A 15,485-nucleotide genomic window follows, 5' to 3' on the forward strand; every position below is an offset into this window, starting at 1 on the left:
CAGTATCCTTAGGTCCACTGGTCTTGTTGGCTGGAGAACAAAGTCCTTCATCATTTAGACTATATCCAAGGTATACTATGGAATAGGAAATGGCAACCCACTCTAGTGTTCTTACCTGGAAAATTCCATGGACAGGGGAGTGTGGAGGGCTACAGTCCATGGGATCACAAAGAGTCAGACACAACTGAGCACAGCAAGGTACACAAAGGCTTTATAGCCTCTTGATTTAGTCTTTCTAATTAACGGTAGTGCTAGTAATTGAGATTGTAAGCAAAGGTAAGTTATCCAGTTCTATATCAAGGTAAAAAGACAGCAATAGACAGGAAGATATTAGAAGTCCTACTAGATTCATCCAAGCGAGCAGATACCCAAGCAGAGACATATGATGATATATAGCTTTGGGGAGGGTAAGCAATCTAGGAACAGGTAAGTTAAGTTAGGATCCAGAAGTCATCAAGTCTAAGAAAGCCAAGCCAAAACAAGAATGTAAGCTCCAGAATATATGTTTGTGTGTTATACACACAGTCATGTCCGACTGTGATCCCACGGACTATAACCTTCCATGCTCCTCTGTCCATAGAATTCTCCAGGCAAGAGTACTGGAGTGGGTAGCCATTCCCTTCTCCAGGGGATCTTCCCAACTGAGGGACTGAACACAGGCCTCTGCATTGTAGGCAGATTCTTTACCATATGAGCCACCAGGGAAGCCCGTGTGTGTGTGTGTGTGTTAAAAGATTTTTAAAAGAATGTAAATTCCATGAGATCATTTGTCCAGGCATGGTGATATGTCAGAAATAGAAATGGATATTTGTTAGATGGAAAATTAATCCATCAACAAAACGGAATTCATGCAGCCATTTAAAAAATGCTGCCATAACTGGGATAACCCTGAGGGATGGGATGGGGAGGGAGGTAGGAGGGGGGTTCAGGATGGGAGACACATGTACATCTGTGGTTGATTCATATCAATGTATGGTAAAAAACCACTACCGTACTGTAAAGTAATTAGCCTCCAATTAAAATAAATAAATAAATTTTAAAAAATAAATAAAAAATAAAAATACTGCTTTAAGTTTATTTGAGACTGTGTGAAATTTGTAGGTTAATTTTGACAAAAAGTTGACCTCCTTATACTGCCTTCTCATTCATAAGTGTGAATTCTCTCTGCCTTTGCTTAAATCATAAAAAAAATTAAAACTTAGTTCTTTTGCACTGTTCTCATTATGACTAATAGTATTTTGGAATGTTTTGAATAAATATTTTTTTTTGCATTATGTCTTCTAATGTATATGTATGACCTATGGAAATCTATTGAATTTTTTTTTTAGTATTGTTATATTGGGTTTTGGTATTTCCTTTTCTATTCATCAACTTTGCTAAACCTGTGCCATTTTTAAACATTTTATGTGCTTCTGTATTACATTAACCAATTAATGGTTGTTGTTAAAGTGTATTTTGGAGTTATTATTTTAAAAAAATAAATACACATGTTCAGTATTTTATAAAAACTGTTGCTATAGTTATAGAGGTATTGCTATATTGTAGAGTGAAAAATCAAGTTGGAAATTACATGTAGAGTGCGATTCCATTTTTGTTTGTGTGTGTGTATTATCTACATATATAAATATGAAAGATAAACAAAAATGTTACAGTGGGTAAAGGGATAATTTGGACTTCTTTTTTTGAGCATATTTGCTAACTTGTTAATGAGCATTGGTTATATCCATTATATCAATAAAGAGGATTTTTTACCCTGGACCTCAGGATATAAGTCTCTTGCTTCATTTCAGGACTCCTGACAAAGACCTTGGAGTTTCAGCTGGCAGAATGGGAGGAGGAGGACTGCAAGCTCCTCCCATTCCCCACAGGTTCCTCTGACTCTTAAAAAGCTTCTGATTACCTCCCAGCACACAATCTACATAGAAAACTACTGTCAGCGCACTCAAAGGCAAAAACAGAGGTAAGGATTATAGCTGGGGAAAGAGACTCAAAAACAAAAGCTCAGCACTCTGAGGAACTTTACTGAAGGGGAGCCGGGGAGCGGCCCGGAGTAGCCGCGCGGGAGTTAGGTCTCCTATTTGTGCTGGAAGTCATTTCTCGCTCACATTCTCGGTAACAGGGCGAGGAGGGGGAGCCTTTATCAGAGGGCTCCGGTTCCCGCGCTCCCGCCCGCGCCGTGTAATCTCGCCCAGCACCTTTCCTTCCCTTTCGGTTATGGCTTGACGAACCCTTCAGGACTCGTCGGCCAACGTTGTGGCACATTCTGGAGAAGAAGGAGGACCCTTTATTCTAGGGGAGTAAAGACAGTACTTGCAAGATGACGGGTCTAGTCATCCTTGCACAAGGAAAGCCTTCTGCGCGCTTTGGGGACTCGAAATGTTGGGACTCCTCAGGCACTAAGTACTGAAGTCCAGCTTAGTCTCTTGAAAACTGTTCATTGTTTGACAGTACAGGCACAGGTGAGAAAGACTGCAGGTTCATTTCCAGACCCTCCAAATAACGTATCACCCAAATTCTTTTCTTTCCCAATATTAGGTTTATATTATACTGCACTCTATTTAAAGTGTGCAATACCATTATGTCTTGGGCTCCCCTGATACCTCAGTTGGTTAAGAATCTGCCTGCAATGTGGGAGACCTGCGTTCAATCCCTTGGCTGGGAAAATCCCCTGAAGAAGGGAAAGGCCGCCCACCCCAGTTATCTGGCCTGGAGAATTCCATGGATAGTCCATGGGTTCTCAAAGAGTTGGACATGACTGAGCCACTTTTACTTTCACCATTATGTCTAAGAAAGGCAGAGTCTTTAATTAAAAAATACTTTATTGCTAAAAAGTGCTAACTATCATTTGAGGCTTCAACAAGTCCTAGTAGAAACATCAGAGATCACTGATCACCATACAAAACAGACTAATAATGATCAAGTTTGAAAATCCTAAGAATTACCAAAAGGAGCCAGAGGGACGCAAAGGAATCAAATGCCATTGGGAAAATGGTGCTGATAGACTTGCTCCATGCAGGTTTGCCACAAACTTTTGATTTGTGTTTAAAGAAAAGCTGGATCTGTAAAAGACAATAAACTGAAGTACCAAAAAAAAAAGGAGATATGGCTGTAATTCCTTCACTTTGCTCTAATTATGTTATTTTAGTCACAAATTGTTTTACTTTTTAAATTCTTTTTCTGTATCTTGCTTGTTCTTCTGGTGGCTCTTCCATCAAAGAACCACTAAGTCAGAGGAGTGTAAATTGCTGTAGGGGTGCTCCCTGGGCATGGGACAAAGGAGGACATTTCTTGAAGTCTCATTTTCTCTTTAAATATATGACTCTTAGAGAAGGAAATGGCAACCCACTCCAGAGTTCTTGCCTGGAGAATCTCAGGGACAGGGGAGCCTGGTGGGCTGCCGTCTATGGGGTCGCACAGAGTCGGACACGACTGAAGTGACGCAGCAGCAGCAGCAGCAGCAGCAGATCTTTTCAGAGAAGGAAATGGCAACCCACTCCAGTTCTTGCTGGAGAATCCAAGGACAGGGGAGCTGGTGGGCTGCCGTCTATGGGGTCGCACAGAGTCGGACACGACTGAAGCAACTTAGCAACAGCAGCAGCATATCTTTATTAAGGGGGACTTTATTAAGTCTCTCATGCAAAAAGAAACACTGAGTAAAATTGTTTCAAAATAAAATTTAAAAAAAAGGAACTTAACTGAAGACTGGCTCATATCCCTGGTACTATGTTTTTGAATCCGTTGGCTTTGTTAAATAGGTTGCTTTTAAACGTTAAACCAAGACGTGACACAACTTAGCTTCTTTCAAGGGGAAGAGGAGACTGGGATTTGACTGGTGAGGCATTTTATTCAAATAGTGCTGCTTATTAAATGACCACTGCTACAGCATTTAAAGCCAGTTACTGTCCACACCATAAGGACTGACTTACCTGTTGCCTCAGTGAAGCAGCATTAATTAATCAACTCCTTGACAGGATACCATGGCAAAGAAGGTGGCAGTGATTGGAGCTGGGGTCAGCGGCCTGATCTCTCTAAAGTGCTGTGTGGATGAGGGACTCGAACCCACTTGCTTTGAGAAGACTGAAGATATTGGAGGGCTGTGGAGGTTCAAAGTAAGTGAGATCTTCTTGTTTCTTGAACAGGTTGTTCTGCTATTGTAGGGTGATTCATACTACTGAGCCACTTTGGCTTTTCCTTAGCAGTTTTGATCAGATTTACTTCAAGCAGGAACTAAAGAAATAGGCTGGTGCCCAGATAGCCAACACAGCCTATAAAAGAATCTTCCCTCTGGATGCAACGGTTGTCTTGCAGCCTACATTTTTGTTATTCTCAAAGCAATATAATGATATTAGAGAACATATTACAAAATAGAAGTGAGAGGCATTCTGTTCAAGACATGACTTGTAGTCTAACCATTGAGCTCTTGCTTTTTCAGAGAGGGAGCTCTTATTACTGCTGACTTTTTTCTGACAATAAAATAAACAATGTTTGCTTGGCTTTCTGATAACACTGTAGTGTAACTATGGGCACTCTTTAAGTATCTATTGTTATTGTTCAGTCGCTCAGTCGTGTCCAAGTCTGCAACCCCATGGACTATAGCACAGCAGGCTTCCCTATCCTTTAAGTATACTATACTTTTTATACATATAAAAGTATATATTATAAAAGTATGCTTATAAAAGTATATAGTTTTATACTATACTATACTTTTAAACTACATTTTTACTCATTAAATTTATTCCATTAACCAAACTCAAATACTGGTAATACTAGCTGTTCCTCAGAGTTTGTATAAAAATTAAAGAAAGACACAAAGATAGATAGCTATAAAGATTTATAATGATTTCTTCTCATAATCTTTTAAGTAAATAATTAGCTGGCCATCTCCTAGGTGTGAGACCTTGGGTGAGTTATTTACATTCCTGTGTCTTCGTTTTCTCAGCTATATAATGAGCTATATAATGAGGAGCAACAGAAAAGTATGATTATCTCATAGTGCTGTTTTAAAGATAAAGGGAGATAATTTATGCAAATACCTTCAAATATGACAAACATTAGCTGCGATACCTATATTCATATTTTATAGACAAGCAAACAGAAGCTGAGGGAGGTTAAATGACTGGTCACTCAGCTATAGGAACCAACATTCAAACCTTAGTCTCTATGACACCTAAGCAGGAGCCCCTACTTATAACCATAATTTGCATTCCTGCTCAGAAAGGTTAAACAAACTTTTTTCTCAGAACTCAAGAGCAGTGACTTTCAGATTATGTATCAAGTACATTCAAATGAGATATTAAAACTGGTGAGAACACTCCAGACACAAGTGAAAGATTTTGAGTGCTTGAAAGCAGACTCTCACACCAGCAGAGACCATCCAAAGGGCTCTCACTACAAGCTGACTCATCAAGGAGATGGCAAGAACATCTAACGTGTGTGCTTTCCCAATTCAAAATGAGTCTCATGCCAAGAGGAATTTTTTAACATTGGGTTTCTCAACTGTATATAATTATAAGACATGCCTAGAAGGTTTCTTAAAGATATAGATTCTTGAACACTAGCCCAGACTTACTGAATCAAAATCTTTTGAGGCAGGGAATCTATTTTTGACATGAGTTCTAAATGAATCCTATGATGAGACAAGTTCGGCAAACATTGCTCAAATACCAAACAAAAAAAATCTGTGTTTTCAACCATTCAATCACAGTCAGAGCTAATGATGAAGATGTTGATCCTTATATAAAACAGGTAACTTTGCTGAGAAGAAACTGGAAAACAGCTTGAATCACATTCATTTCTTACTAACAACTAATCATTAGAATCATTATAGCTTTACCTGAGAGTGTGAAATGGAAATTTCTGTCTTACCCAAGGATGTGTTATTTTGCCTACTCTGGGTTCACATATAGATTCCGTTTCAGATATTTTCCCCAGGTAGATTTTTTTTTCACCTAAGAAAGAAACATGAAATTTCAACAAGTCCATGTTTAATGATAAATTTGTCATTGCTTTGTTTTATTACCCAATTTGGGATTTACTATCAAAGAGCCAAATGTCTCTTATTTAATTATCATTAACTTGGACACAGAAGAGTGAGAGTTATTTTGAGAGGTCTATCAAAAATATGACTTGATGGGTTCAAGTGGTACAAGAAGGCAGTGTAGAAAGATCCTGAACTCACTTCCTCCCATGTACACAACAAATCCACAGCTACATATGGAGCAACTCTCTCTGCGAAGGACCTGAAAATGAGCTGAAAAGCCTGCCACAACAAAGAATAAAGGGGCTGCATTGAGATAGGTAGGAGAAGCAAAGGCATCATCTTTCCCCAAACCCCACCCTTGGCAGAGCAACCCACATGTGGCAGGGATCTCATGAACAGAGCACTTCTTCCTAAAAAGTGAAGGGTTTGTGCCCCACATCAGGCTCCCCAACCCTTGGGACCTGCTCTGGAGAGACCAGCCTCCAAAATGTCTGACTTTGAAAAGCAACAGGGCTTTCATCTAAGAGAATATTAGGCTTATAGGGAATGGGGATTCTGCTCTTAAAGAGCTCATGCACAGACTCATTTGCCCTGGAATCCAGTACAAAGGCAGCAGTGTGGGAAGTGCCTAGACCACATGTGAAGGAGTTTCATTTGCTAGTCTTAGAGCATCTGCCAGAGGTGCAGGAACTTGTTGGGACTGTGGCTGGAGATGGAGGCACTAGCCAGAACCATTTTCGCATTCTCCCCTCCATTACTAGCACCGCTCACTGTTCGCTGCACCCTGCCAATGCACTGATCCTTTGGTCCTACTAAAGACTGCTAAACAATTACCCTGACCCCCAAGCCACTCCCAGGGCTCCACCGAAGCTGGTGGGCAGGTGCAGACCACACAGTGGATGCCCCTGGCATGCTTGGCTCTGAAGACCAGCACAGGGTGGATTATGTTCTGGGTTCCACAGTCTGACAAAAAAAATAAGAGAGAGAGTTCTTGGCACCTCAACAGCTGGGACCTATTAAAAACTTTGACTGCTTAGATACTCAGAAGGCTTGAGACAGCCAAGGGGTAGGGCAAAGTAAAATGATAAGTTTCTTCTCTTACACAAGGCCACTCCCTCAATACTGGGTGAGTACCAGCTGTTTTCCCTGGTACATAGAAACAAACTCAGAAACAGAGAAATGTTCCAAATGAAAGAACAATAAAACCCCAGGGAAAAAAAAAAAAACATAATGAGGCCTATATGGGAGTATACTAACGCATGTATATGGAATTTAGTAAGATGGTAACGATAACCCTGTATGCAAGACAGCAAAAGAGACACAGATGTATAGAACAGTCTTTTGGACTCTGTGGGAGAAGGAGAAGGTGAGATGATTTAGGAGAATGGCATTGAAACATGTATAATGTCATATATGAAACAAATCGCCAGTCCAGGTTCGATGCATGATACTGGATGCTTGGGGCTGGTGCACTGAGACGACCCAGAGGGATGGTACGGAGAGGAAGGAGGGAAGGGGGTTCAGGATGGGGAACATGTGTATATACCTGTGGTGGATTCATGGTGATGTATGGCAAAACCAATAAAATATTTTAAAGTAATTAACCTCCAATTAAATAAATTTATATTTAAAAAAAGAATATAAAAAAATAAAGTACATATATGTATAACTGAATCACTTTGCTGTACACTTGAAACTAACATAACATTGTAAGTCAACTATATGCCAATAAAAGTTTTTTTAATTTAATGAAATAAGATATATAATTTATCTGTAAAGCCCTAAAAGTCATGGTCATAAAAACATTGAAAAGAATGAATGAACACAGCAAGAAGTTCAGCAAAAAGATAGAAAATGTATCAAACATTTCAGTACAGCTAAAAGATAGAAAAGTACCAAACAGAAGTCTTAGAGCTGAAGAATATAATAGCTAATAAAGAACACACCGAAGAGGTTAAACAGCAGACTAGATGAAGCAAAGAAAGAATCAATGATCTGGAAGACAGGGTAGTGGAATTCACCAAAACAGAGCAGCAAAAAGAATTTAAAAGTGAAGACAGCCTAAGGGACCTAGGGGACAGCATCAAATGGATTAACATTTGGATTGTAGATGCCTCAGGAGAAGAGAGAAGGGCACAGAAAACTTATTTGAATAAGTAACGGCTGAAAATAAACCTAACCTCGGGAAGGAAACAGATGTCTGTCAGAATGGCTATCAGTTAAACACACACACACACACAACAAATGCTGGCAAAGATGTAGAGAAAAGGGAACTTCCATATACTGGTAGTGGAAATGTAAATTGGTGCATCTAGCCACAGTGGAAAACAGTACAGTTTCTCAAAAAACTAAACTAGAACTTAACCATATGACCCAGCAATACCATTTCTGATTATTTATCTGAAAAAAAACAAAAACACTAATTCAAAAAGATACATGCACACCAATGTTCATAGCAGCATTATATACAATTGGCAGGATATGGACACAACCTAAGTATGCACCAACAGATGAATGGATAAAGAAGATGTGATGTGTGTGTGTATACTATGTGTGTGTGTGTGTATATATATATATATATATATACACACACAATGAAATACTATTTAGCCATAAAAAATAATAAAATTTTGCCATTTGCAACAATATGAATGGATTTGGAGAGTACTGTGCTAAGTGAAAAGTCAGACAGAGAAAACAAATACTATATGATTTCACTTATATGTAGAATCTAACAAATAAAGCAAACTATTGAATATAACAAAACAGAAACAGACTCAGCGCTATAGAGAACCAATCAGTGGTTACCAGTAGGGAAAGGGAGGATGGGAAGGGGAAAGGGAGTGGGAGATTAGGAGGTACAAACTGTTAGGTATAAAATAAACTATTGTTATTTAGTTGCTAAGTCGTGTCCAGCTCTTCTGCAGTCCCATGGACTGTACCTGTGAGACTCCTCTATCCATGGGATTTTCCAGGAAAGAATACTGGACTGGGTTGCCATTTCCTTCTCCATAAATAAGCTGTAGTGAATATTTTGTAACTATAAATTGAGTATAATCTTTAAAAATTCTGAATTACTATGTTATATGCCTGAAACTTACATAATATTTTACATCAAATATACCTCAATTTCAAAAATATTTTAAACAAAAGTGGTTAAAAAACTATAACTACAATGATTAACTAAAGGATACACAGAAAAGATATAAAATGTGACATTAAAACATAAAATGTGGGGGGTAATATGAACATGGCTGAGTATGACTGAGTCCCTTTGCCGTCCACCTGAAACTATCACAACATTATTAACTGGCTGTACTCCAATACAAAATAAAAAGTTTCATAAAAAATAAAATAGAGACTGAAAAAGCAATTGAAAATATCAATAAGAGAGTTGATTCTGTGAAAAATAAACAAAATTGATAAAACTTTAACCAAGTAAAAAAGAGGATTTAAGTGAGTAAAATTTTAAAAAAAGAAGAGTTAAAACTAATTCCAAAGAAGTACAAATGATCATAAAGTACTACTACAAATATGTCAACAAATTGGACAACCTAGAAAATATGGACAAATTCCTAGAAACATACAATCTTCTAAGACTAAATCATGAAGAAACAAAAAATCTAAACAGGCTGTTACTAATAAGGAGATTGAATCAATGATTAAAACAAACAAACAAAAATCTTAACATAAGTCCAGGACCAGATGGTTTCACTGGTGAAATCTACCAAGCATTAAAAAAAATATTTAGTACATATCCTTCTCAATTTAATACCTAACTTCTCCAAAAATCTGAAGAGGAGGGAACACTTCCAATCTTATTTTATGAGACCAGAATTACTCTGACACCAAAACAAGACAAGAATACCACAAAAAAGAAAATTATAGACCTATATTCCTAATGAACATGGATGCCAAAATCCTCAGCAAAATATTAGCAAACTGAATTCAATAATATATTTAAAATATTATGTACCATGGTTAAGCAGGATTTATTCTAGGAATGCAAAGATGGTTCAACATACTCAAATCAATCAGTGTGAGATACCACCTTAACAAAATGAAGGACAAAAATCATATGATCATTTCAATAGATACAAAAAACTTTTGACAAAATTCAATATCCATTTACAGAAAAAAAAATCTCAGTAAAGTGAGTATAGATGGAATATACCCCAACATAATAAAGATGGCATGACTAGCCCATAGCTAACTTCATATTCAATGATGAAAAACTGAAATCTTTTAAGATCAAAATAAAGATACCCAGTCTTGCTAATTTCATTCAACATAGTATTGATTGGAAGTCCTAGCCAGAGTAGCTAGTTAGAAAAAAAGAAATAAAAGGCATCCAAACTGGAAAAGAAGACATAAATTGTAACTGTTGTAATTGACATGATTCTTATATATAGAATATAGACTATATATAGATATATGTATATATAAATAGATGTATGTGTGTATATAAATATAGATATATGTATATATACACACCCCCTAAAGATACTACCAAAAAAAAATTCGAACAAATTCAGTTGCAGGTATAAAATTAATGTACAGAAGTCTGTAGTTTTTTATACACTAAGAATGAACTATCAGAAAAAGAAATTATGAAAATAATGCTATTAGTAATTGTGTCAAAAAGAATAAAGTACACTTAACTATGAAAGTGAAATATCTGTACATTGAAAAATATAAGATATTAATGAAAGAAGTTGAAGAAGACACAGATAAATGGAAAGATATTTCATGCCGACCAATTGGAAGAATTAATATTGTGAAAATGTCCATATTACCCAAAGCAATCTAAGGATTCATTGCAATCTCTATCAAAATTCCAACGGCATTTTCACAGAAATATAACAAGCAATGCTAAAATTTTTAGAACCATAAAAGATCATTTTATATAACAAAAATCCTAAAATTTTCATAGAATCCAGGAAAGATCAGCCAAAGATGGAGAAGCTCTATACTGTCAGCAAAAACAAGACCGAGAGCTGACTGTGGCTCAGATCATGAACTCCTTATTACCAAATTCAGAGTTAAATTGAAAAAAGGAGGGAAAACCACTAGACCATTCAGGTATGACCTAAATCAAATCCCTTATGATTATACAGTGGGAGTGACCAATAGATTCAGGGGATTAGATCTGATAGACAGATTGCCTGAAGAATTATGGACGGAGGTTCATGACATTGAACAGGAGGCAGTGATCAAGACCATCCCCAAGAAAAAGAAATGCAAAATGGAAAAAATGGTTGCCTGAGGAGGCCTTACAAATAGCAGAGAAAAGAAGAGAAGCAAAAGGCAAAGGAGAAAAGCAAAGATATACCCATTTGAATGCAGAGGTCCAAAGAATGGAGAGGTAAGAAAGCCTTCCTCAGTGATCAAGGCAAAGAAATAGAGGAAAATTATAGAATGAGAAAGACTAGAGATCTCTTCAAGACAATTAGAGATACCAAGGGAACATTTCATGCAAAGATGGACAGAATAAAGGACAGATATGGTATGGATCTAACAGAAGCAGAAGATATTAAGAAGAGGTGGCAAGAATACACGGAAACATACAAAAAAGATCTTCATGACCCAGATAACCATGATGGTGTGATCACTCACCTAGAGTCAGACATCCTGGAATGCCTTAGGAAGCATCAATACAAACAAAGCTAGTGGAGGTGATGGAATTCCAGCTGAGCTATTTCAAATCCTAAAGGATGATGCTGAGAAAGTGCTACACTCTATATGCCAGAAAATTTGGAAAACTCAGCAGTGGCCACAGGACAAGAAAAGGGCAGTTTTCATTTCAATCCCAAAGAATGGCAATGCCAAAGGATGCTCGAACTACTGCACAACTGTACTCATCTCACATATAGCAAAGTAAAGCTCAAAATTCTCCAATTCAGGCTTCAACATTATGTGAACCGTGAACTTCCAGATGTTCAAGCTGTATTTAGAAAAGCCAGAGATCAAATTGCCAACAACTGTTGGATCATTGAAAAAGCAAGAGAGTTCCAGGAAAACATCTACTTCTCCTTTACTGACTATGCCAAAGCCATTGACTGTGTGGATCACAACAAACTGTGGAAAATTCTTCAAGAGACAGGAATACAGACCACCTTACCACCTCCTGAGAAATCTGTATGCATATCAGGAAACAACAGTTAGAACTGAACATGTAACAACAGACCGGTTCCAAATCAGGAAAGGAGTATGTCAAGGCTGTATATAGTCATCCTGCTTATTTAACTTATATGCAGAGAACATCATGAGAAACCCTGGGCTGGATGAAGCTCAAACTGGAATGAAGATTGCCGGGAGAAATATCAATAACCTCAGATATGCAGGTGACACCACCCTTATGGCAGAAAGCAAAGAAGAACTAAAGAGCCTCTTTTAATGAAAGTGAAAGAGGAGAGTGAAAAAGTTGGCTTAAAGCTCAACATTCAGAAAACTAATTTCATGGCATCTGGTCCCATCACTTCATGGCAAATAGAGAAACAATGGAAACAATAACAGACTTTACTTTTTTGGGGCTCCAAAATCAATGCAGATGGTGACTGCAGCCATGAAATTAAAAAACACTTTCTCCTTGGAAGAAAAGTTATGACCAACCGAGACAGCATATTAAAAAGCAGAAACATTACTTTGTCAACAAAGATCTGTCTAGTCAAAGCTTTGGTTTTTCCAGTAGTCATGTATGGATGTGAGGGCTGGACTCTAAAAAAAGCTGAGCGCTGAAGAATAGAAGCTTTTGAACTGTGGTGTTGGAGAAGACTCTTGAGAGTCCCTTGGACTGCAAGCAGATCCAACCAGTCCATCCTAAAGGAAATCAGTCCTGAATATCCATTGGAAGGATGGATGCTGAAGCTGATACTCCAATACTTTGGCCACCTGATGCAAAGAACTGACTCATTTGAAAAGACCCTGATGCTGGGAAAGATTGAAGGTGGGAGAAGGGGACAACAGAAGATCAGATGGTTGGATGGCATCACCAACTCGATGGACATTGAGTCTGTATAAGCTCCGGGAGTTGGTGATTGACAAGGAAGCCTGGTATGCTGCAATCCATGGGGTTGCATAGAGTCGGACATGACTGTGCAAACTGAACTGAACTGATAGAAAGATCCCGAATAGTGAAAGCAATCTTGAGAAAGAATAGCAAAGCTGGAGGCATCACGCTGTCTGATTTCAAACTATTACAAAGCTTTAGTAGTCAAGAAACAGTATGGTACTGTCATTAAAAAAAAAAAATAGCACATAAGTCAATGGAAATGAACAGAGAGTCCAGAAATAAAGCCACATATATAGGGTCAATTAATTTACAACAAAGGAGTCAAGAATACACAATGGGGCAAGAATAGTCTTTCCAATAATTAGTGTGGGGAAAACTGAATAGCCACTGTGAAAAACTGAAAATGGATCACTGTCTTACACAACACACAAAACTGGCTCAGTATGAATCAAAGACTTGAACACAAGATCAGAAACCATAAAACTCCTAGAAGAAAATGGAAGCAGTAAGCTCCTTGACATCAGTCTTGGTAATAATTTTTTTGTATCTGACTTGAAAACAATAGCGACAAAAGCAAAAATGAACAAATGGGACTCCATCGAACTAAAAAGCTTCTGCTTAGAAAGAAGTTTAGCTTCCTTCTGCTACAGGAAACCATTAGCAAAATAAAAGTGCAACCTAATGAATGAGATATTTCAAAATCATATATCTGATAAGGTGTTAATATTCAAAATATATAAACACTCATACAACTCAATAACAAAAACAAACAATCCAATTATAAAATGGGCAGAGAATCTGAATAGACAGTTTCCTAAAGAAAACATACAGATGGGCAACAGGTACATGAAAATATGCTCAACATCACTAATCATCAGGGAAATGCAAATTAAAAACACAACAAGATATCACCTCCCATGGTTCAGAATGGCTATTATCAAAAGGACAATAAATAACAAGTGTTGGTGAGGATGCTGAGAAAAGAAAATCCTTGTGCATTACTGGTGGAAGTGTAAAATGGTGCAGCCACTATGGAAAACAGTATGGAGGTTCCTCAAAATCTTAAAAATAGAACTACCAATAATAATTAAGGAATTCTAGTTCTGAGTATTTATCTGAAGAAAACAAAACCACTAATTGGAAAAGATATAATGCACCCCCATAGTCACTGAAGCATTATTTACAACAGCCAAGATAGGGGAATAACCTAAGTGTCCATCAAAAGATAAATGGATGTGGTATACATTGGAATACTACTCAGCCATAAAAAAGAATGAAATCTTGCCACTTGCAACATTATGAATAGACCTTGGGTATTATGCTAAGTAAAAGTAATTAAGACAGAGAAAGACAAATACCGTATCATTTCACTTATATGTGGAATCTAAAATATAAGTAAAATAAAACTCATAAATACAGAGAACAGATTGGTTGCCAGAGGATAGGGGATTGGGGAATGGGTAAACGAGATCAAGAGGTACGTAATTCCATTTATAAAATAAATGTCATGCATATATAGCATAGTTCAAAATATTGTATTACAAATATTGTATTACAAATTTTAAAGTTGCTAAGAGTACTTCCCTGGTAGTCTAGTGGCATGGGTTCAGTCCCTGGTGGGAGAACTAAGATCTCACATGCCACGAGATGTGGCCAAAAATAAATAAATAAATAAAGATTGCTAAGAAAGTATATCTTAAAAGTTCTCATCTCAAGAAAAAAAGAACTTCATAACTTTTTATCACGACAAATGAGAAATAGGACTTATTGTGGTGATCATTTCACAATCCATACAAATGTCAACCATTGTGTCCTACATCTGAAATTAATACAATTTTGTATGTCAATTATGATTCAATTTATATATATGATTTGATTAATTCCAGGAAGATGCTTTCTGCCCCAAAATATTTTTCCTGCTATCACATTCCTCATGTCTAAAATTCCAGAATTAGAGATATCATCCTGTGGGATAGAAGAGTTAGGTTAAAATTTGAATTAGTTCAGTTCAGTCACTCAGTTGTATCCAACTCTTTGCAACCCCATGGACTGCAGTATGCTGAGTTTCCCTATCCATCACCAACTCCCGGAGTTTACTCAAACTCATGTCCATCGAGACGGTGATGCCATCCAACCATCTCATTTTCTGTTGTCCCCTTCTGCTCCACCTTTGATCTTTCCCAGCATTAGGGTCTTTTCAAATGAGTCAGTTCTTCGCATCAGGTGGCCAAAGTATTGGAGTTTCAGCTTCAGCATCAGTCCTTCCAATGAATATTCAGGACCAATTTCCTTGAGGATGGACTGGCTAGATCTCCTTGCTGTCCAAGGGACTCTCAAGAGTCTTCTCCAACAGCACAGTTCAAAAGCATCAACTCTTCAGTGCTCAGCTTTATATTCCAAGCCTTATTAGATATAAAATGGTTAAGTATACAGCTCCCTGGCACTTGCAACAATATCACACTTCAAACATCCCTTAAAACTATATCCAAGCGA

At 37.5% G+C, this 15,485-nt stretch overlaps 1 protein-coding gene across 1 annotated transcript in view; it reads left to right on the forward strand.

Moving 5' to 3' along the window:
• Positions 1,838 to 15,485, forward strand: part of FMO2 (flavin containing monooxygenase 2) — a 43,662-nt gene continuing 30,014 nt past the window's right edge. Inside the window, exons 1-2 of the mRNA XM_005690635.3 lie at positions 1,838 to 1,960; positions 3,972 to 4,109. Coding sequence (XP_005690692.1) covers positions 3,978 to 4,109 — 132 coding nt within the window. The 5' untranslated portion in view covers positions 1,838 to 1,960; positions 3,972 to 3,977. The remainder of the gene's footprint in view (positions 1,961 to 3,971; positions 4,110 to 15,485) is intronic.

This window comes from Capra hircus, chromosome 16 (assembly GCF_001704415.2).
Source record: "Capra hircus breed San Clemente chromosome 16, ASM170441v1, whole genome shotgun sequence".
In the NCBI taxonomy this organism is placed as follows: domain Eukaryota; kingdom Metazoa; phylum Chordata; class Mammalia; order Artiodactyla; family Bovidae; genus Capra; species Capra hircus.